The 18633-nt window shown below is 44.2% G+C and overlaps 1 protein-coding gene across 12 annotated transcripts in view; it reads right to left on the bottom strand.

Moving 5' to 3' along the window:
• Positions 1-18633, bottom strand: part of adgrb1a (adhesion G protein-coupled receptor B1a) — a 102219-nt gene that overhangs the window by 61675 nt on the left and 21911 nt on the right. For all 12 annotated transcript variants that reach the window (XM_056270883.1, XM_056270885.1, XM_056270888.1 and 9 more), the window contains exon 2: positions 16500-17445. In XM_056270883.1, coding sequence (XP_056126858.1) covers positions 16500-17217 — 718 coding nt within the window. In that variant the 5' untranslated portion in view covers positions 17218-17445. The remainder of the gene's footprint in view (positions 1-16499; positions 17446-18633) is intronic.

Raw genomic sequence — 18633 nt, 5'->3', positions numbered from 1 at the left:
TGAGGCACCAATGCTGCAGCTATCCAGTTCTGAGGAGCTGGATGTTGTCAGTGTTGAGGGAGATGTGGAGGATTCGCCACCCCACACTCCCGAAAGTGATGAGCTTATGGAGGTTTTAACAAGAGCTGTTGAAAAACTTAATATTGAATGGCCAGTGACTAGACAGGAGTCTGTTTCTAAATCAAAGTTGGATGAGAGATTTTTGCCGTCACGTGTGCAGCCTCCACGCCGGTGCCTGCCGTTTTTCCATGATCTCCACACCGAGGTGTCGAAATCATGGAGAAAACCGGTGTCATATAGAGTGTTTAGTCCCCAGACTTCAACATATGCAAATATAATGGGAGCCAAGGCTCATGGTTATGGTGCTTTGCCTCGTGTGGAAGAGACGCTTGCGAGCCATCTCTCCCCCGAAGCAGCATCATCTTTTAAGGCACCGGCATTACCCACCAAGCCATTAAGAAACACCTCGGCTTTGGTGGGTAAAGCATATTCGGCAGCAGGTCAGGCTGCGTCATGCCTGCATACTATGTCAATCTTGCAGGCATACCAGGCTGATCTGCTAAGGGACGTGAGTGAGAGTGAGGAGGTCAGTACTGACGTAGTTCGCGAACTGCGTCAGGCTGCTGATTTATCCCTGCGTGCCACCAGAGAATCGGCCAAGCTAGTGGGTCGTTCTATGGCAGCTCTGGTGGCCGCAGAAAGACATTTGTGGTTAAATCAAACCAATATTAAAGAGAAAGAAAAAGCTTTTCTTTTAGATGCTCCTCTCTCTCCCCTGGGTTTGTTTGGTGATGCTGTAAATTCAGTTATCGATAAATTCCAGGAAGAAAAGAAACAAACTGCAGTTTTTAAAAAGTTTCTTCCCCTTAAAGTTCACGTCCCTGGGGCTGCTGGGCGGGAGCAGCCCCGGCCGTCTATGAGCTCATCACATAGAGCGCAGCAGAGGCAGAGTGTCGCGTCTCGTGCTCCCCCTGCTGGACAGTGGGCTCAGCCGCGACACTCTCAGCCGAAGCCTTCTAGCAATAGAACTGATCTGAGGACAGTTATATTGGCTAAGAAGGCTTCGGCTAAGAAGAAGTCCTGACGCCAAGGCGTTCAGGATACTGAGGGTGGTCCCCACCGAGGCGGAAAGGTGTTCACCTCTTTTTACGGTGCCCATTCCTCCTCGGTGCCCTCAGGGGCTCGTTCTGCCAACCCCGCCTTTATGCCGGGGCACAGACGATCCCAGCGAGCGCTTTCCCGAGGGACGCTCGCTCCCTCTGAGGAGGGTCTCAGAGCGGTCAAACCAGTTGTTCCCTGCCGGTGCGCCGTTACAGGGCGCTGCGTTTGCTGCTCAAGTTACACCAGAGGCCAGTCTCGAGAGACTGGTACCCTTAGTAGAATTTCTGGCAGAGTGGAAAAGCCTTCCAAAAATATCTCATTGGGTCCTGCAGACAGTAGAAAAGGGTTATGCTATCCAGTTCAGGTGTCGTCCACCAAAATTCAGAGGGGTTCTGCACACAGTGGTGGGCCCCGAGCAGGCTCTGGTATTGGAACAAGAGGTGAAAACGCTCCTTCAAAAGGAAGCTATAGAACGGGTTCCTCCTCCCAGTTTGGAGTCAGGTTATTACAGCCGATATTTCATCGTTCCAAAGAAGGATGGGGGGTTGCGTCCAATTTTAGACCTGCGCATATTGAATCGCTCAGTAGGGAAGCTAAAATTCAAGATGCTCACTATCAAGCAGATCGTGTCTCAAATCAGATCAGAGGACTGGTTTGTCACGATAGATCTGAAGGACGCGTACTTCCACGTTTCCATCCTTCCACAACACAGGAAGTTCCTGAGGTTCGCCTTCGGGGGCGAGGCGTACCAGTACAGGGTTCTTCCGTTTGGCCTAGCTTTATCTCCCCGCACTTTCACGAAATGCATGGATGCAGCACTAGTGCCTCTGAGGCTTCAGGGCATTCGTATTCTCAATTACATCGACGATTGGTTGATTTTAGCTCAGACGGAGCAGATGGCGGTTCGGCATCGAGATGTCGTCCTCGCTCATATCAGAAAGTTGGGGTTGAGGCTGAACGCAAAGAAAAGTGTATTATCTCCTTTTAAAAGAAGACCACTTTTCTGGGTGTTGTTTGGGATTCTGTCTCGATGCGGGCGCGACTCTCTCCGACCCGCATCGCTTCGATTCTCTCAGCTGTGAAACAAGTGAAGCTAGGCCAGCTACTCACTGTGAAGCAGTTTCAGAGACTGTTGGGTCTGATGGCAGCAGCGTCCAACGTTATACCTTGCGGCCTGTTGTACATGAGACCGCTACAGTGGTGGCTCAGGACCAAGGGATTCTCCCCGAGGGGAAATCCGCTCCGCACGTTCAAAGTCACGCGGCGCTGCCTTCGTGCTCTGGTCATGTGGAGAGAAACTTGGTTCCTATCCAAAGGTCCTGTGCTGGGGGCTCTTTGTCGTCGCATAACGCTAACGACGGATGCTTCCCTCACAGGGTGGGGGGCGGTCATGAGTGGTCGCCCAGCCCAAGGTCTGTGGCAGGATCATCATCTATCGTGGCACATAAATTGTCTAGAGATGTTGGCTGTGTTTCAGGCTCTGAAATACTTCCTAACAGACCTGAGAGGCCATCATGTGTTAGTTCAATCAGACAACACGTCGGTGGTCTCTTATATAAATCATCAGGGGGGCCTGCGGTCTCGCCGGCTTTACAAGTTGGCCCGTCAGATCCTCCTGTGGTCCCAAGGGAAGCTACTATCTCTGAGAGCAATGTATCTTCCTGGGTATTTGAATGTGGTAGCAGACTCCCTGTCGAGGCAGGGGCCGAGGCCAGGGGAATGGAGACTCCACCCCGAGGTGGTGGAGCTCCTTTGGTTGAGTTTCGGTCGCGCCGAGGTGGACCTATTCGCTTCCAAGGAGACCACGCATTGTCATCGGTGGTTCTCCATCACTCATCCAGCCCCCCTGGGGTTGGATGCTATGGTGCAGCCGTGGCCGAGGTCACGTCTGTACGCCTTTCCCCCGATTGCTCTGTTACCAGGAGTTCTGGAGAGGGTCCGCCGGGACGGGGTCAGTCTACTACTAGTAGCCCCGTTCTGGCCGGCCCGAGTATGGTTTGCGGACCTGATTTCTCTCCTGGACGGTTCTCCTTTGGAGCTCCCGGTCAGGAGGGATCTACTCTCCCAGGCGGGCGGCACGATACTTCACCCCCGCCCAGAATTGTGGAAACTGTGGGCTTGGCCTCTGAGGGGGCCCAGCTCATAGACTCCGGTCTCTCAACCGAGGTTGTTGAGACCATTCTTAACTCCAGAGCTCCATCCACGAGGAAGCTTTATGCCTTGAAGTGGAAACTTTTCACTTCTTGGTGTGGAGAACACCTGCAGGACCCAGTTAACTGCCCAGTGGGTGCAGTGCTGGAATTCCTGCAGGAGCGCTTCTCCACAGGGTTATCCCCCTCCACACTAAAGGTGTATGTGGCGGCACTAGCTGCTTACCACGTCCCTTTCAGTGGAGTTTCTCTTGGGAGACACCCGCTTATAACTCGTTTCCTCCGTGGCACTTTGAGGCTGAGGCCAGCAGTTCGTACGAGGGTGCCGACTTGGGATCTGGCCATTGTATTAGAAGGTCTTTCCCTAGCTCCTTTTGAACCTATCGAAGAAGTTCCCGAGAAGTTTCTCACTTTTAAGACTATCTTTTTACTTGCTATCTCTTCACTAAAAAGAATCGGAGATTTGCAGGCTCTGTCGGTTTCACCCTCGTGCCTGGAATTTGCACCTGGCATGGTTAAAGCTTTTCTGCATCCTAGACCAGGTTACGTTCCTAAGGTCCCTACTAATATCGTTAGACCTACGGTTCTGCAGGCTTTCTGTCCTCCTCCATTTAAGTCATCGGACCAGGAGAAACTTAATTCACTCTGCCCTGTTAGGGCATTAGACGCTTATGTCCACAGAGCTGCCCTGTGGAGGAAATCAGAACAACTTTTTGTATGTTTCGGGCCACCCAGGAAAGGGTGTCCTGCGTCGAAACAGAGAATGAGCAAGTGGGTGGTCGAGGCTATCTCACTTGCTTATGACTCGGCTGGCCAGCCTTCACCTTTGGTTGTCCGAGCTCACTCTACCAGGAGTATGGCTGCTTCTAAAGCTCTTCTGTCGGGGGTTTCCCTGAGTGATGTTTGTGATGCGGCTGGATGGTCTTCACCGCATACTTTTATTAAGTTCTATGACCTAGACTTAAGCTCTACCCCTGGGGCACAGGTGCTCTCGTCCTCTGTGCGCTAGTCTCACATGACGGTCATTTGGTCCTATGGCGACGTGGGTATTCGCGTTCCCGCAGCGTTTGACGCAGCTCGAAGTTCCCTTGAAAGGGAACGTCTCGGTTACGTATGTAACCCTAGTTCCCTGATAGGGAACGAGACGCTGCGTCGCTCCGCCATACTCCCGGCACTCCCGTTAGCGCTTCCTTCAAGCCTATCAGAAGCTAATGCGCTTGTGTTTTTGGGGTGCTTTATAGTTTCCTGGTCGATGACGTCACCCGCCTATGACGTTTCATCTCTCCATTGGGCTGATTCCATACGTGCTTCATGACGCACAACGCAGGGGCGTTCCCGCAGCGTTTGACGCAGCGTCTCGTTCCCTATCAGGGAACTAGGGTTACATACGTAACCGAGACGTTTTTTTTATTTTTTAAATGCTAAGGAGACAGAAAGGAAGTATAGGCTGCATATGAAATTGCGATATTGATACTTATATATATATATATATATATATGAGGTTGATTAAAGTGTCTAAATGAGTGCACATAGGGAAATGCAATATTTAAGACTGCAGAACCATTAATAGACAAATAATGAATAATAGCATAATCAGCACCAGTCAACTGTGAGAAAGTTGTTTTGCTTAAAAACAACTACTTGAATGATTTACTCATGGATAAATGTAATGAATTTCAGAGGGTACATCTTGTAAACCCGCCTTATAATTGCAACAAGTTAGATTAAAGCTGCTGTAGGTAACTTTAAAAAAAAAAATGTATTTGCTAAAACTGTCATTATGTCCTGACAGTAGAATATGAGACAGATAATCTGTGTAAAAATCAAGCTCCTCTGGCTCCTCCTAGTGGTCATTTGCAAGAAATACACGCTCCCGGTCAGAAACAACCAATCAGAGCCAGGAGGAGTGTCTTAGCAGTGTCAATCACGCTCGTGTACGCGCTGATCACACCCCTCTCTTGCACAGCGCGAGCGCCGGAGCGCGAGCCGTCGTTCAAACTCAAGATTGCCGGCGTGCTGCAGCTGTGCTTATGACGGAGAAACAACCTAAACTGCCAATTCTCGAGTGACGCCTGCTCATAAAACAAAGAGGTAAAAGGAAAAAGACTGATGACGATAAACAAGCGAAAAAGAAAGAATTACACAGAGCCCATTGACTCGGTGTCAAAACTCTAGCCGCATAACATGTAGATAAAATGTCACGCACTCTGCTAAGCAACAATTGAAACCTGCTAATTCACTGGCTTGTCATGTTGCTGACATAATGTACTAGCACACCTTATCTAGCATTATATATCGCTAGAATAATTACTTACATACTGTAACGTTAGTTACCGTTATATTAACGTTATCTTACTAGCTATTTATAACTTATAGAAAGAGTGCAACGTTATAAAGTTATGTAGGCTATTGCAAAATACATAATGATTTGAGGACCAAGTTTGTAGTCAAAGTATGGGCAGGCCATAGTCAATGTAAAGTATATTATTGACGTTTAGTCCCTTTTAGTGAATGTGCCATATAAGTTTTTATCCGCTGTTATCGGTGGCCCTGTTTACTAGCCTGCGCGTTCACGACAGGCTCCGCTGTGGAGGACGAGCTGTGGAGGGAGGGCTGTAGCGCAGCAGAGAGCTAGGGGGTGGGACCTGTAAGTTGTGCTTGTTCAAATTTTCAGGCTAAGTCAACGTTTTCTCAAAACTCCCTACTGCAGCTTTAATTGATTTCTCAAAAAAAACTGGAACTGTCAACTGGTACAAAAATGCAGGTGGACGTTCAATGATGCTACTATTCCTAGCCAGATGTGATAATATGTGGAATGCAAAGTCTACTGATTCATCTTAATTAAAACACAATATATAACATTATGATAAATTGATTTAAGGTGTCAATCTCAAATCATAAAAGGCTTTTGATAAACGATTATGAATAACACTCTGGACAACAAAACCAAATCAGAATTAGTTGATGAATGGCCTGACATGCAGCTTCTGACTGAAATACAACTATTTTATAAAATCATGAATAAAACTGAAAGCAACTTTCGTTTCATTCTGTGTATATGCAATTAAACTGTCTTGCTATACTAAAGCAGACCTTGAAAAAAAGTAATTTTTATACCAATGAACTTCCATAAATAAAGTAATATAAAATAAAATTAACACCTGAAGCTTGATGGATTTCAGTGGGTCATTGTCTAGTAAACTAGCCTTTGCACTCCAACAGCAGTTACACTAAAAGAAAGAGAGATAAAAGTGCATCCCAATTTTTTCCCCATGTGCCCTCGTAATCTTTAATCAAATAACCTTCCCTCCCACGTGCAGTGACATCTCTTCTCTGATTAGGCATATGTTTTCGGCGCAAGAGAGGGAAAACCTGTCAATCACATGAGATTGAATATCAAACCACAATTCAACGATCCAATCAATTCCTGATGGCCAAAACAAGTCCCGTCCTACATTTTCTCTGACGCGTAACTCTTATATATCATATAGGGAACAAAAAACAATTGCAACGTCCATTTAAAGGCACACTATGTAACTTTTCGCCACTAGAGGTTGTTTATTCAAAACAAAGGCGTAGCTTGATGATGCCTTGATGTTCTAGTGGTTTTTGGATATTTTGATCCAAAAATCTTACAAAGTGTGGCTTTAATGTTGACAATAAGAGAGAAGCAAAAAATATGCATTAGTTAGTAAACTTGATTTTAAAACAGCCTTCAGATTGGGGACTTGACAGCGTACATACTGAGTGTCTCACTCTGAGCTAATGTTCCTATGGAAACCACTTTGGTGGCACATGCATGTTCCAGAGCTTTAGGGACATTAGGCATTCCTACATGCCCATCTGTGGTGCCTCTCAAAAGTATATGGCTTTATCAGACAAATAACCCCTAATCAAGCCATTCATCTCTCCTCTCTCAATCTCCTCTGCTCGCTTTCACTGGGTCAATCTCAGCATGTTAGAAGAGATTTTCTATCTTTTATAGATTCTATTTTGTATGGACTGCAGGTTAGATGTGACTCTAGAGATGTGAGAGGGGGTAATCATACAGATAGGTCGGGGAGCTTTACAGCACTGTTGTCTTTCGCTCTCCATCACAGACACACACATACTCCCACACAAACACAACAGGTCTATCTGCAGGAGCATGTGTTCACTAATAAGCAGCTCCCTTGGATTTTTTAAAGCTCATCTAGGGCCAGACACCAATCTGAGATGAGTGTATATGTTTGTGTGAGTAATTTTAAGCATTTTGATATTGAAGTTTAGATCCTAGATCAACCCAGATCAGTCTTGTACTTTTTTAACAACGTATAAAATCGGCATGAAATGGAAGTTGCAATAGACCTTTCTGCCCTGTATGACATATATCTGAGTTAAACAGCTTCTCGAACAAGAAAAAAATGTAGTCCGTGGCTTGATTTTGTCCATCAGGATTTGATTAGATCATTGTGGTTGTCCCGCACTCGCGCCAGTAAACACGTCATCAGAGAATAGTAGAGGTGTCATTGCAAGAAGCAGGGGAAGTTATTTTGGTTTAAGATTATGATGTCCCTGGGCTGATCTGTCCGTTCTACCAGAAAGACTCGGGAGATAAATTTAATGGCTATATACATTTATTGACAGCTCAGCAAGCATAAATTTATGAGTTCTTTGGCGTAGGCCCTGTCCTTAGCGAGCAAAGCGAGGTTAGCCGAATCTGCATGTCCCGCCTGAGATGAAGGCGGGGGCGCAGCCGACCCCCTGGAGGTAAGGAAGGGACCATCCTGGTGGTGGTGATGGGGAGGATGGAGGGGAAGGTACCGTCTTGGTGGTGGTTGGGGAGGATGGAGGTGAATGGCAGCGTCAGCATCTGCGAACTCAGACAAGTGTAAGTACCAATCTTATATACTGAGACTATTAACACCTGATTGGATAGGGATGAGGTAATACATGGCGCGCTGATTGAGTCTTCCTGACAGAACTTAAGCTAAAGCTTCCATTTCTTTCCCGGTCTCTGTCGTGTGTTTGTGTTTGTTTGGAGGCAGCACATGGGTTTGGTTTGACAATTCACCATGTGCTTCGCTGTCATTGCCTCATCCCACCCCCCTGTTATTACATTCATTACCTCGCTATTTTTTCACTCACTCCACCTGATCCAGTATCAATTTATTCCTTCTATCTCCTATTGAGGCCTTGTCCACACGGACACGGGTATTTTTATAACCGGAGTTTTTCCTACAGCGTTTTTAAAAAAAAAATCCCGTCCACACATGCTCGGTCTCCGTCTACATGAAAACGCAAAAACACGCTATCAAGCGCGGTCAAGAGCATGCCACGCCAGCAGGCGGCGATATAAACCTTAACCGTAAAGCCACGTTGGCCAATCAGAAGCGCAAATCTGACGTCAAACACAGCGGATAACGGCGCACACTCTGACGTCGCAAGGCAAAAACCCCGCTTTCACTGTCTACACGACAACACTGTAACCGGCGTTTCTGAAAATCCTCACCCTGGCAGGGGTTTTCAAAAATGTTCGGTTTCAGTGCGTTTTCGTGTGGACGAACGGCCGAACCGCGTAAAAAAAAATCACGGTTATAAAAATACCCGTGTCCGTGTGGACAGGGCCTTAGTCCCCTCGTGTGTGTTGTCTTGTGCCAGATCGTTGTTTGAGCCATGTGTGAGCGATAGGTCGTGTCGTGTCTTTGGTTTCATCTTTTAGTTTTATTTTCTCTACCTCCTCCTGATTTTCCCAGGCAGTTCTGTTGCATTCAGCCCTGGTCTCCGATCGTGGATCGCCTTTGTCTCTGCCCTGCTTCACGTGCTGCCTGAGAGCCGCCAGGTGTTGTGCCTAATTTCGACCCCCTGCCAAATTATTACCCCCCTCGTTGAAGTCAGCACCTGATTGCCTAATCCCAACCCCGCCCCTAATTCTAACCCCTCCCCCACAACTAATCCTAAACCTACCAATGCTAGGAGGGTAATAATTTGGCGGGAGTCAAAATTCAGCACAACACCTGCAGTTTGAGTCCGTGTCCTGACCTGACAAATGAGGGCACATGAATGTTTAAAAAAATTGTGCACAGATAAATTATTTACAAAAAATACAACAAAATTCCGTAAAAAAATTGTCGATTTTGACTTCATAATAACGTAATGTGATTGGTTGAAGTTTAATGATAACTGCCTTATCTGCCTCTACCTCTTCTTTCCTGGATTGATATATTTTCTTTTCAAGCAATTAAAGAAAGACAATGTGCAAAACTTCAAATAATAAATTATGAAATAATTGCAAAAACGTTTTAACTTAAAGGTTGGGTAGTAAATTTCGGACAGTGTAGCAAAAGCAAGCTAGCTTTGAAAGCATAAAATCCCACCCTCCCTTCAGAGTGTCTCCAAAACCATGCCTCCTTCAAAACACATGAACGCACAGCAGAGTCTGCAAAGCGTCAAGAGATGAGAGACGGAGTTAAATTACCTCATGTCTCAAAGCACATAACATTACAATAATAATGAAAACAGCTTACAGAGCTCTAATGCTACGTTCACACCGGACGCGAATAGCGCGTCAAATTCGCGCCTACCGCGTCAAGTTATACGCTTGACCACTTTGAATCCATTCGCGCGTCAAGAGCGAAATTGACGCGCGTAAAAAAACAAAACTTTGAAGCGAAATTTACGCGCGTCTGAATCGAAACCCGTTGGCGGCCATCTTTTTTTATGTTGATCGAGCATTCATCGAGAGAGTCACCGCTCTGTATTTGCTCTGAATAGCATATATTCTGAATACGAGAGCAGAACGGCGGCGTAGGGGTCATCGTCGCCGTATTTGTGTCCACCAGACCCTTCAAAGGCGAACCCAGTGTGGCGAGTTTCACCATTTGCTCGCTCCAGGAGCTGCGCCTGGATGACGGCCGCTGTCAGCGGTACTTCCGCCTGTCCCGCGCCCAGCTTGATGACCTGTTGTCCCGTATCGGAGCAAGGATCACCCTCGCCCCCATCCACCTAATCTGTCATTTATTTTTGTTTTGATGATAAATGGAGCCAGCCTCCAAAAGTGATTAATCTGTCCTGTGATTTTTTTCTCTCTCACACACATCACTGTCCAGACACGAATGTTGGTTGTCTTTACATTATAATAATATTTCATATAGGCCTAATCTAGATATGGAATAAATAGCATTCAATACAAAATGAATAGGCCTATGTCTCATAGGCCTATATTGAAATCAAGTTTTATGTGATAAAATATTTGCTTTGTTGTGCATTAGAACTACAGTAGAACCACCGTCAAATTACAAAATAATTTATTGAAGCATCCAGATACTTCACCACGTGACAGCAGCAAGCAGCTAGGCTCCTGATTGGTTAACGCGGTGCGAATTGACGCAGAAGTTCAAATTTGTCAACTCGGGCGGCAGACGCGAATTCGCGTCAAACGCCTGAATGCACAAAATGCACCATTCGCGCGTAACGCGCCAGACGCTCAATTCGCGCCATTCGCGCGAACTTGACGCGCGAATGAGGCGTATTCGCGTCTACCGCGCCGCGCTCTACGCCTCATTCGCGCCGCAGAAATTTTTGACGCGCGTAACGCGTCTTTGCATTGACTTAACATTGAAATCACTCTCGCCTGACGCGCTATTCGCGTCCGGTGTGAACGTAGCATTACGAGTACCACCTGACTGCTGCATATTCATTTCAGCATTGATAGTGTTGACACAGTAACGCATATAGAGGTGAAACTCGACAATTTTTGCAAAAGTTATTAGTTTAACCTTTTAAGTTGAATTACTGAAATAAATGAACTTTTAATTCATGAGTCAGCGGTTCTGTGTTAAATTTCACAAGCACTGAATGAGTGAACGAACACGGCCCTATCCGCGCAACGCGTTGCTTCCCTTTGAAGCTTATGCAACCAATCATTTTCGAGGATCACAAATTGAAGGGGACAATCATTTTTAGCAGCGCGGGCAGACAGAACACTAGGCAAAAAGTCAAGTGTAAGGAGAGAACTAAATAATGATTGTACCAGTTACAGCAGCTCTCGTAACAATAAACAACCTTTACCCAACAAACTCACGTTAAGCAGTTCCAGACAAACAAAATTGTGGGGCTAGGCTGGCATCATTCGGCTTGAGCCGCAAATGGTCGCCCATAGCGACGCCCGTCTAAATCGCAATATCAAAAGAAATACATTTTATATTTTGTAATGATGCGCATACAATTAAATTGCCATCTCTCCCCCTCATGTTATTCCAAAACCGGAAGTGTCAATAATTCTGAAGAGTATTTTAAATCCTGATTATAAAAAAAGTATCATCATTGATAGATTAGGCTTTCTAAAGATAGCTAATCTGTATACAATAGTTTAGGATCGGAGCATGTGGCTTGGATCGTCTCGGAGAGTAGATTCTCTGATTCAGTTCCCAGTAGGTGGCGGTAATGTTCATATGCAACCCGCCATTTAAACCCGAAAGAAGAAGAACAAGAACACTCCAAGAATTTCAAGCTGTTGAAAGGCTTCAGAAGAAATGAAATTTAGCACAAGTCATATGGACTCTTACTACGAAGTCCTCTTTGAAGTTTGAAGTTTCAGTCCCTGTTCAATGCAGTTGTGTGAAAAGAAAATGATATAATTTTGTGTAGGCTATACCACAAGAAAGTTATATGGGTCGAACAAACGTCTTGAGGGTGAGTATATACTGACAGCAGTTTTCCTTTTTTCTTTTTTGCGACATTAATTTCTTGACTATTTTCTCCCAAATTTCTATTACCATAACACACCTGGATATTTTACAAAATAATTTTACCACAGATAAAGACAGTAGCCTATTACTTTGACAAACATGAGGCGGTGTCATTGTAAACAGAGATTATATAGCTGAAACAACTTTAGTCATAAAGTAAACAATGAAAAACTGATATTCTCCTGAACAACAATGTAACAGCCTCTTGGAACAAACACCCTCAAAAAATTCCCCTGGTGAAAGTGTGCATTAAATAGCGATGAACCCCTACAGCAAGACAGATGTCTGACAAATCAGATCAGTGTTTACAATGGAGTAGTCACAGTCTCATAGCTAACATACATTCCTTAAACACATATATACACACCCTATTGCACACTCAACCTGGAGGATTTTTTTTATTATCAAGCATAGAGGCAGTAAAACTGCTTAATTAAAACATTAATATTTCATGAGCTCTGGAGAGTGGAGGGGCCGTGAGCTGGCATTAGCAACGTTAAGAGAACGAGAGCGAGAGAGTGAAAAAGATACAGAGACAGACTATCCCTCCAGTAGAGATAAGCACTGTGCTTATCCCTCTCACAGCAGTGGGAGCAGTTTTATAAGCTGAACATCTAAAAACGATTGTGCCCCTGGTGGCCAAACATCCTCATAACACATATACCCCCACACGCAGTGACAGAGTGCCGCCATCCACAATGAAATGGCTCAGCATGGAACGGCTCACTAGTGTGTGTGTGTGTGTGTGTGTGTGTGTGTGTGTGTGTGTGTGTGTGTGTGTGTGTGTGTGTGTGTGTGTGTGTGTGTGTGTGTGTGTGTGTGTGTGCGTGTGTGTGAAAGAAACAGTGATAAGTTAAATCTTGTTATTGCTCTTGATTAAGAACTGACGACTATGGGGGCAGTGAATTTAAATTCCTTCGTTTAGCAACATTACAGCCAAGCTATTATCAGCTCTGCTCTCGATTCAAAGCACCTCGCTGAGAAGTAACAAGTATGTGCTTTCATCTTGCTTAACCAAAGCTCTGAAACGCATGGGTCTTGGATGGGCGAAAAAGTGCAAGTCATGAGGACAGGATTTTCTTCTCTCTGTTGTTGTCACCTCACACCTCTTTCTCACTCGACTCCTCTTCCATTCTGTCTCTCAAATCCAGCCCGTAATCTGTCACTGCTCTGAGCTGCGAGAGATGAATCTACTCATCTCCCATGATGCCTTGCCTCTGCGCAATGTGTCACATTCACACAATAGACACGCCTTTAGCTTTTAAAGATGGGATGCACAGTCTCTCCCTCATGGGTCCCTCTATTTAACTCTCCACTTTCCCTCTTAGGAATCAGAGGGAGGTGGGCCACTTACACCTATGGGGGATGTGGAGGGGGCACATCTCCAAATTGGCCTCAGATAAAACGGACAGCCTGCCATTAAGAATGAGCTGGGGATAACCATGGAGCGATAGGTCTTTGAGAGTAGCATCGTAATGATGCACAGCCTGTCTTTCAAAAGTCATCTTTCATTTGCCTTTCTATCCTGGCTCCATCCAGTGGGCCCAGCCGGACATTCCTGGCTTGCCTCCCAAGCTCACGATCAATTTATGAGATGTTCACTCTTTATCATGCCCTGCCCTCAGTCCATCTATTCATTTGCCTTGCTTGTCTTAGGGGCCATTCACATAGGATAAGTTCTTGCTATGCATTAGACAGTGTATTTGACTCATGATGTTATAATATCTAATTTATTTAATGAAATGCTGCAAAGCTCAACAATGAGGATGGGCCACTGACCGCTGAGAATTTGACATACATTGAGCTTGTTTATCCATTTTTTAGGCCTTGTAAGTTTAAATGTTTGGTTTTCTGCAATGTATTCTGCATTGTTGTAAATTGTACAAGATAATATGTACTTCCCAATTTGCATACTTCTCTATTCTATGATGTTTTTTTTGTTGTTTTTTTTAATTAGTGTGAGTAGTGTGTTCACACTAAAAATACCAAATAGAAAAAGTGCACTAAATACCTGGATGATGCACTTAATTAACCAAAAAATGTGGAATGTTTGACACTTCATGCACTCAACTGTCGCAGTTTTACATAGTGGAGGTGCAGGGTCTATCAGACTCAGATGGTAAATGACAAAATAACCTTATAAAATTCATACACTACACGGTTAAGTACATAGTGTATAAGTGCGTATTGCATAGTGTGTCATTCGGGACAGTACACAACTAATGTTATCTAGCTGGCTAAAATAAAGGCGGATTTGTTGAAATTACAAAAATAATCTGTGATTATTATCAAGAATGTTGGTAAAAACACATTGGAAGCATCAATAATGTGTTGTTGAAAACTGCAAACCAATCTGTACTGTGCAAAAGTGTGTTTATGAATTTATGGAGTTACATTTAGGCTATAGCTTTACAATTTATCAAACAAAACTTCATATTTAATTAAAATATACATATTTATACTAAATACACTGAACAAAAACACAAAACGCAACACTTGTTTTTGCCCCCATCTTTCATGAGCTGAACTCAAAGATCTAAGACTTTTTCTATGTACGCAAAAGGCCTATTTCTCTCAAATATAGTTCACAAATCTGTCTAAATCTGTCTTAGCGAGCACTTCTCCTTTGCCGAGATAACCCATCCACCTCACAGGTGTGGCATATCAAGATGGTGATTAGACAGCATGATTATTACACAGGTGTGCCTTAGGCTGGCCCCAATAAAAGGGGGGAGGGGGACTCCGGGGATGACCCCCCCCCAAAAAAAAGGTTGTTGATTTTGGCCTGTGGAATGTTGGTCCACTCCTCTTCAATTTCTGTGCGAAGTTGCTGGATATTGGCAGGACCTGGAACACGCTGTCGTATACACCGATCCAGAGCATCCCAAACATGCTCAATGGGTGACATATGCAGGCCATGCAAGGCCTGGGTTTTCAGCTTCCAGGAATTATGTACAGATCATTGCCGGACCCCGGACCCCCCAATACAGTAAAACTGCACATTTTAGAGTGGCCTTTTATTGTGGCCAGCCTAAGGCACACCTGTGCAATAATCATGCTGTCTAATCAGCATCTTGATATGCCACACCCGTGAGGGGGATGGATTATCTTGGCAAAGTGCTCAATAACACAGATTTAGACATATTTGTGAACAATATTTGAGAGAAATAGGTCTTTTGTGTACATAGAAAAAGTCTTAGATCTTTGAGTTCAGCTCATGTTAAAATGGGGGCAAAAACAGTGTTGTGTTTATCATTTTGTTCAGTGTATATACACTACTGTTAAAATTATGATACTGATAAGATTTTTTGGAGTCTCTTATGGTCACACAGGCTGCATTTTTTTGGTGAAAAAAACCCATTAATATTGTGAAATTATATTACAAATAAAATAACTTTTTTTCTATTCAAATACATTTTAAAATGCAATGAACTCCTCTAATTGCAAAGTTGAATTTTCAGTAACCATTACTTTTAACCTTCAGTGAGAAATCATTCTAATATGCTGATTTGGCTTTCTTATTATACTCAATGTTGAAAACAGTTATGCTGCTTAATATTTTTGTGGAAACTGTGAATGTGACATATTTTTTTCTGGATTCTTTGATAAATAGAAAGTTCAAAAGAACAGTATTTGTCTTTTGTAACATTATTAATGTCTTTACTGATCAATTTAATGTATCCTTGCTGATTAAAATAATGACGTTTTTTAAACCAAAACTTACTGACCCCAACATTTTTGGTATAGTAAATGCCAAAATGGACATTACAACCAAAATACACTTAACTTAATCTCAATTTCTGTTTTTGAACGCAAGAACATATTCTCTGAGATCGGCTTTCTGTTCAATCACTCATAATATCCATTACATGAATTTAGTGCTTTGTTTCAGACAGTTTTGGACACTGTGAGGTGTGGAGATCCGTCACCCCCTTATGTTTTTTTTTTTTAACTAGCAGAAAAAAAGTAAGGTATATAAGAAAAGAAGCCCACAGAAAGGTCACATGGTGCAATGGGGTGAGTGATCTTCCACTCCAATGGCTGTAGTCTCTCCTAGGGGTTGAGTTTCTCTGCCACATCTACTCTTGGAAAAGAGATCAAATCATAGCTTTGAACTCAGTAACCGGCCCCATTCCCTTCCTTATAATCAATCTCCGAGCTCAGCACCACTGCTATCCCATGTCACTCCCAGAGCATGCAAGTCGCATCAACTGTCCCACGGGCCGATCCGATATCCCTATCTGAACCCTCACAGGATCACACATGGCGCCAAGAAGCCAAGGTCACCCAGCTAGGACACATCAGCTGAAACCTAAAACTCCTATTTTCTCTCTTCTTTTTTTTTTTTGAAACCTCCATCAGTTCTCTCTGAACTCGTGTTTTTTCAGCTTTAATTATTCTGTTGTTTTGCTACTAAGTATGACAAGCTACCAACTGCACAGTGGTAGAACAACATTTTTAAACTCAATAACCATTGAACCACGCTAAATAATAACTAGACTAAAACTGTTTAGCTCACCACTTGTGTCAGTGTCAGCGGTTCCTTCTTTCACAACAGGGATGCAGTTCTCCAAGTAGACCCCATCTCGGTAGCATCCATTGGTTTCTTTGTCTGGCGGGGGCTGGTCCCAACATTGGCATGGTGTCTGCATGATGCCACAGGGCCGGTTGGAGGTACTGTAGGTAAGGCAGTCCTCCAACCATTGGCACAGCATTTGACAGGCAGCCATGCTGGGGTTACGCTTCCCAACCACAAGATACTCCACTTTAAATTCCCCATCCCCATTCCTGGACCCAGCACCTACTCTGGGCAGCCCTTTCCGGATCTGCAGGAATTGTTTCCCAGCTTCCAGGAAGGCAACGTGGGTAGAAGCATCACACAGCTTCACCACCTCGTCGAAGCTCTCCATTCCGAGGAAGGTTCGTGTTGTCTCCAAGAAGGAGTCAAACTGGAAGGTCCGGTGTTGTCGAGGAATGCAGTCTCTGGTTGGTTTTGTGACCTTGATGAAGATGGTGTAGCGCCGTGGGTCGGGGTTCTGCAAGGTCCAAGAGCAGGGCGTGCTGGGATATACAGCAGACGAGAGGAAGAATCCAAAGAAGCGGCTCTGGACCAATGTGGAGCAGGTGTCAGACTCCGGACCAGAGGGAGCAGCGTTGAGCATGTCCAGCCGCAGCAGTTGGAGAAGAGGTAACAGCAGCACCAACGATGAACAGTTCCGTAAGAATTTTGATATCATGGCTGTAAACGACAGAAAGGTTTGTAGAAAGGGGTTAGGCTGAAGATATCTGAACTCCTTTTTTCTGCGTCTTTTCTTGTGAACGTAGGATCAACAGCCTTGTTTTGTTGACAAGCCAATATTCTCAGGTGATTGCAGGACCATCTGAACCAACAGCTCAGGATGAGAGGGAACTTTGGCTCATTGATCCAGTTTGCTGTCCATGATGCCAGACGCCCTCAGAGAGATCTGCAGGATTAGAGAAGACAGAAAAAAGACTGTATGAGCCAGATGGGAAAACAACAGCAAGTATCCATTGACCTGAGTGAAAGTGTACGAGTGATCATAATAACTTCAAAAGTGTGTAGACACCGACATGACTGACTTTGGTACTTAGGAATTACCACGCTGGGCTATATCGATCTAGAAGTGCCACACTTGTGCTTCACATTCAAAAAGAACTCTTTGTACCCTGCAAGCAGTCACTTTCTACAAAAACGTCATCCTCAATCTTGTATTTCATCAGTGAGCTCAATAATTTGTTCAATTATGGGGCAATCAATTACAAAAATATGAACACCTGCTGTCATTCATTATTTCCAGTGCATTTGCTTCATGCCAAAATGATCAATAGCCTCAGTCCTCAGCAAATCATTAGACTAAAAGCGGCTGGATCATCTCTCAGACGGGCCTGATTGGCTTTTCCCTGACAATTGAGTGTCTTGTGCAGTTTTACAGCACATAAAGACAAGAAAAATGTGAGGTCACATGCAAGAGCAGTAGACAGACATCTTGGAGACTATTCTGATGTAATCGCAAAATTTCCATGTGCCATTAGTCACTTTACAAAGTGAGCGCCCCAGCATAGGCTCACCCTGAGAGCCATATACTATACAGGAAGATACCATGCAGATTTTTTTCTAGGTTAATCATCCTTATCTAAAGGCATTAGCTTTGTTCCTCATATTCAGCATGCTAAGAAATGAGACGAACCCAGACAGGGGAAAAAAGTGCAAGAGTCATATAGGTTTTAAATACGCTAAACACGGGAGGATTCTGGAATGGATGAAGACAAATGGGAAGCTTCACATTTAGTGATGTGATATTTATAATAATCATTATTTCTTTAATATGTGTAATAAATATGTTCAGCAAACTTAGTTCGTTCCTTCCTCTCAGTATTATTACTAAATATGGTAGTCCTAGTGCCGTATATAGCAGAGTATTGTCTGAGATTAGGAGTTTCCACAAACATGCTGCAAAAAGCTGTTATGAATGTGTGCGGGTGAGATCGATGTATGTGTCTATGAGAGTGTGCATTCTTTAGCAAATGAATGAAACCAAAAGATGAGTGCATGTCTGTGTGTATTACAACCACAGAACTGAATCCAGTTTTGTGAATGTGCAAGAGAGAGTATGTGTAATTAAGTGTTAATT

Source organism: Rhinichthys klamathensis, unplaced genomic scaffold, assembly GCF_029890125.1.
Source record: "Rhinichthys klamathensis goyatoka isolate OS25496 unplaced genomic scaffold, OSU_Roscu_1.1 h1tg000309l_1, whole genome shotgun sequence".
Taxonomy (NCBI): Eukaryota; Metazoa; Chordata; class Actinopteri; order Cypriniformes; family Leuciscidae; genus Rhinichthys; species Rhinichthys klamathensis.
This window is presented reverse-complemented; position numbering and strand designations above follow the sequence as displayed.